General features: G+C 62.4%; 2 protein-coding genes across 2 annotated transcripts in view; one reads left to right on the plus strand and one right to left on the minus strand.

Moving 5' to 3' along the window:
- DNASE1L2 (deoxyribonuclease 1 like 2) overlaps positions 1 to 1,974 on the plus strand; it is a 2,994-nt gene extending 1,020 nt beyond the window's left edge. The window contains exons 5-7 of the mRNA XM_049637309.1: positions 65 to 177; positions 273 to 524; positions 868 to 1,974. Of these exons, the coding sequence (XP_049493266.1) occupies positions 65 to 177; positions 273 to 524; positions 868 to 921 (419 nt within the window). The 3' untranslated portion in view covers positions 922 to 1,974. The remainder of the gene's footprint in view (positions 1 to 64; positions 178 to 272; positions 525 to 867) is intronic.
- A 97-nt stretch (positions 1,975 to 2,071) lies between these two features.
- Positions 2,072 to 4,533, minus strand: ECI1 (enoyl-CoA delta isomerase 1; the record flags this gene model as incomplete). The annotated part of the gene is made up of 3 exons (XM_049637310.1): positions 2,072 to 2,580; positions 3,936 to 4,114; positions 4,202 to 4,533. Coding segments are annotated over 3 exons (678 nt in total), but the record flags the coding sequence as incomplete, so codon positions are not given.
- Positions 4,534 to 4,578: the final 45 nt, after the last annotated feature.

Below are 4,578 nucleotides of genomic sequence, written 5' to 3' on the forward strand. Positions count from 1 at the left end.
CCCCCCCCCCCCCCCCCCCCCCCCCCCCCCCCCCCCCCCCGCTTCTGACACGCGCCTTCCGCAGCTGCCGGGGAGCTCGTGCTGATCCCGCTGCACGCGGCGCCGCACCAGGCCGTGGCGGAGATCGACGCTCTCTACGACGTGTACCTGGACGTGATCGACAAATGGGGCACCGACGTAAGTCCCGCTCCCGCCCCAAGTGGGCGCGTCCGGGGTGGGGGTGGGGGGCGCGTCCCTCTCGCGGGCTCAGCCCCGGCTTCGCGGCCCCGCAGGACTTGCTGTTCTTGGGCGACTTCAATGCGGACTGCAGCTACGTGAGGGCGCAGGACTGGCCGGCAATCCGCCTGCGCAGTAGCGAGGTCTTCAAGTGGCTCATCCCGGACAGCGCGGACACCACGGTGGGCAACTCAGACTGCGCCTACGACCGCATCGTGGTGTGCGGCGCCCGCCTGCGCAGGAGCCTGAAGCCCCAGTCGGCCGCTGTGCACGACTTCCAGGAGGAGTTCGGCCTGGACCAGACTCAGGTGGGCGTGGGGAACTGACGGGCGTGGGGGTGGCCAGTGTCTTGCTGCCCAAGGCCGGGGGCGCCCCTCCCCGCACTAGTGTCTCGGAAGCGCCCTTAGGGGCTCAGTTCAAGCCGAAAGGAACAAGTGTGGGATGGCGGGAGGAGATGCCCTTGGCCTCTTCTGGAGTGGGGTCCCCAGTCCGTGCCCCACGCCACCTGCAGGCAGCACAGTGGTCTGTAGATGCCCGCCGCCCCCCCCCCCCCGGGGCGGGGGGCGGGGGGCGGGGGTGTGGGAGGTGGAGGGGGTGGAGCTTGCAAGGGAGGAGAGGTTGCCCAGCAGGCCCCACCTCCTCTCCCTCCAGGCCCTTGCCATCAGTGACCATTTTCCTGTGGAGGTGACCCTGAAGTCCCACTGAAAACCTTCAAGGCCTGGTCAGGGCACGCTGCCTCCAGACTCGACCCGAGGAGGACTCTGGCCTCCACAGATCTCCTTCCGGATGGCTGGCCAAGCCCCAGCAAGCCGTGGGGCAGGGCTGGCTGGCCAGATGGCTGTGGACACATCACAGGCCCACTCAGCCTGTCTCCCCATCTGTAAAATGGGCTGCGACATCTACCTCCTCCTTGTGAGGAGCACCTACAGGGCGCCGGGTGCGTGGCTGTGCTCAATAAACGGGAGCAAGCGCTTAGCCAGGACCACACACTGGTCGGCTTCAAGGCCTCCGTGTCCTTTCTTAGGACTCCACCCCTGTGAGGCCCAGACTTTGGTGCTGCAGCCCAGTGGGTCCCAGGTCCCAGCCCCCTGGGGGAACAGGGATGGCCCAGCCCACCCGTGTCACACCCTGCTGGGAACTGACGCCCTCCAGACCAGGCTCTAGAATGCAGCTCCCCGAGTGTGCTTGCTTTCCCTCCGTGCCAACCGTAAATGCATCCGAGGACTCGTGCTGAGCGCAGCTGGGCACACGCACACACACACACGCACACACACACACACACACACACACACACACACGCGCGCGCGGGCAGTGCTGACAGACAGGGCCAACCTCACAGTCCCTGCCGCCCTCTCTCTCCCTCAGGGGCGAGCAGGCTGGACGCCTCGCCCAGGCGGGGCGGGTTCCTTCTCAGGAGCCCTGGGCTGGACAAGGACTTGGGGAGAACTGTGGCCTGTGTCCCGGGGAAGCCCATCACCTGAGGATCGGGAACGAGCATGAATGGGGGACAGGGTGTGACTGACAGGGGCCCAGTGAGGTTGCTGGTTTGGGAAACATCTCACGTTTGGCAACTTTGGGAACTGGCCTGAACTGTGTGGAGGACACACGTTTGCTTCAAGAGCCCACGTGACTTTTTCTCAGGTCACCTTCCTAAAGTAAGGCCGGGGCTCTTGTGGCACAGACGGGCTCACCCCTCCCTGCTTCGCAAGCACCCTGTCTCTGAACCTTTGTGCCCCCTCCATCTAAACAGGCAGATGGGGTGGCCAGAGTGCTTTCCTCTGGGGGTCCCGTGCGGCTCACCGGCCCACACCGGGCTGGTCACGTGCCCCTAGCAGTCAGGCGGCCGGGCAGCCAGTGACGGGACAACGTGAGGACTTTATTCACACTTGTGCTCGGGGAAAGGGGACATTCAGCAGCGATGTCGCTGAATCCTGCACTGCCCCTCCTGCCAGTTCACGATTCCCCAACAGAGATGCCGCCCCCCGATCCCACCCTGCCCACTTGCCAGGCGGAAAAGGCGCTCTTGGGGGGCAGTGGCCTTGGGACACCGGCTACCGGGAACAGAGCTTCTAAGACCAGCGAGACCAAGAGCTGAAAGTACCTTGAAATCGGAAAATACCTTGCTTAAAACCCCTTGGAAGCAGAGGGCCCCCAGAAGGGCACATGTGGGGCAAGCCCCACGTGCGCGGCCCGGACCCTAGCCTTTCTTCTGTCTGAGCTTGTCTAAGTACACGCGCAGGGACTTTTGGATGGAGTCCCTGGAGACGAACTGGAGGAAGTACTGGACGTCCGCGTCGCGCTGTTTGACCAGGCGGTCGGCTGTGGCCTTGCGCATCAGATTCTTGGTCAGCTGTCGAGCATGGTCTACAGAAAGGGGTCCGTGTGTGAGAACCCACCCCAAGACGGTCGTATCGTTCCCGACCTTTCCGAGAGACTTCCAACAGAAGCTCTGCCGGGACACTGAGAAAATACGACTAAGCAAAGAAAAAAATGAAAATCACCTGTTCCCCACTGCCTACCCATTTCCTTTAAAAACATCCAGGGTGCCTTGCCTTTTACCCTGTTATTCTCACTCAACTATACTATGGGGGATGGTTTCCCTCCGCTACAGGTTCTCTTACGATGTAAATAACAGCGACACAGCATGTAGCCGTGTGTCTGTGTCAGGGGTCAGCAAACCTGGCCCCCGTGGCCCGTGAGCTAAGAATTGTTTCTCCTTTTTTTTTTTTTAAAGTAGGCTTCACACCCATGGCAGAGCCCAACGTGGGGCTTGAACGCGCGACCCCGAGCTTGAGACCCCGAGCTGAGATCAAGAGTCGGACGCTTAACCTACTGAGCCACCAAGGTGCCCCGGTTTTTATATTTTTATATAATTGGAAAAAAAGAACTGAAAAAAAGACATTTTTGGGACACGTGAAGATCATATGAAATTTAGGTATCAGGGGCGCCCGTTCTACCGAACACGGACGGGGGGGGGGGGGGCTCTGGCAGCCTCCGTGCTCCAACGCCACAGTGTGGCAGACACTGACCCACCAGGCTGAAGGTCCACCTGGCCCTTTAGACACGGTCCGCTGACCTCCGGGCGTCACAGCTGACGTCACCAGCCCTATTTCTATAAACGGACACGCAGGCTGTTTCTACTTGTGCAGTGGGTTGAACAGTGGACCCCCCAAAAGATCCATACAAGTCCACAGCGCAGCTCTAGAATCTGTGCGTGCGGCCTTATTTGGAAAGGGGTTTCTGTGGAGGTAGATGGAATGAGGTCATCGTGGGTTTAGGGTGGGCCCTAAATGCCACAATCGTCCTAACAGGGGAAAGGAAGGGGGGTGTGCAATCGGAGGCCACGTGAAGGGGAAAGGGGAAAGGGGAGCCGGGCGCGACGCATCTACAAGCCAAGGAATGTCTGGAGCCCCCAGTGGCAGGAAGGAGCCTCCCCTAGGGCCTCTGGAGAGAGCACCGCCCTGCCCAAACACTGATTTTGGTCTCTTGGTCTGCTGACTTCGAGAACACATTTTGTTGTTTTAAGCACCTCCCCCCACCTCGGGGTAATCTGTTATAGTGACCTCAGGACACTAAGTCCGCTCTTATAAATGGCACGTCCGCGACCCGCACAGAGCACCTTGGCGCGAAGGCTCTGGTCTCACCAGAGCACCCGGCCGTGGCGGGGGGAGGCTCGCCCGTCGGTGCGCACACCTGCAGCCCCTCCCTGTGCCCCTCACCTGGAACGGCCAGCCACTGGGCCATCGCCGACAGTGCCGCGCTGTGCACTTGGTCCTCGGGCACCACCTGGTCTACCATGCCCACCCGCAGGGCCTCCGCGGGCGCGAAGAGCAGCCCCAGCTGCAGGGCGCGCTCTGCCACGCGGTGGCCGACGGTGTTCACCAGGGTGTCTTTAAACCTGGAACACAATTCGCTTGCTGGAGGCTCCCAGGCAGACGGGCTCGCCCAGGGCCGAGCGGAGTGCGGGCCCAGCCCCCGGCCTTACCAGGAGGGGGCGACGATGCCCAGCAGAGTCTCGTTCAGCCCCATGGTGTACTTGGGGTTGTCCGCCAGGACGCGGTAGTCACACGTGAGGCTGATCAGGCAGCCTCCCGCAGGGCTGACTCCCTGCGGGGGGAAGACGCGCGGTCTGGCTCTGGTGCTGCGGGGGAGCGTCCTGACTGCGCTCCGGAGAGCCAGGTCCCACGGTGGGTGCGCGCCCCCGGGGTGCTGCACCCACACCGGCTCGGGCTTGCCCGTCAGCCCCGTCGCCTCACAGGGCCACCAGCTCTCGGGGGCCAAAAATCTCCCTCCTGTCTGGGTGGCAAGCCGTCTTTCTTTTCACGGCTTCGGTCCGGATGCTAAAACGCCAAACCAGCATCC

The sequence above is a fragment of the Panthera uncia genome, chromosome E1 (assembly GCF_023721935.1).
Source record: "Panthera uncia isolate 11264 chromosome E1, Puncia_PCG_1.0, whole genome shotgun sequence".
NCBI lineage: Eukaryota > Metazoa > Chordata > Mammalia > Carnivora > Felidae > Panthera > Panthera uncia.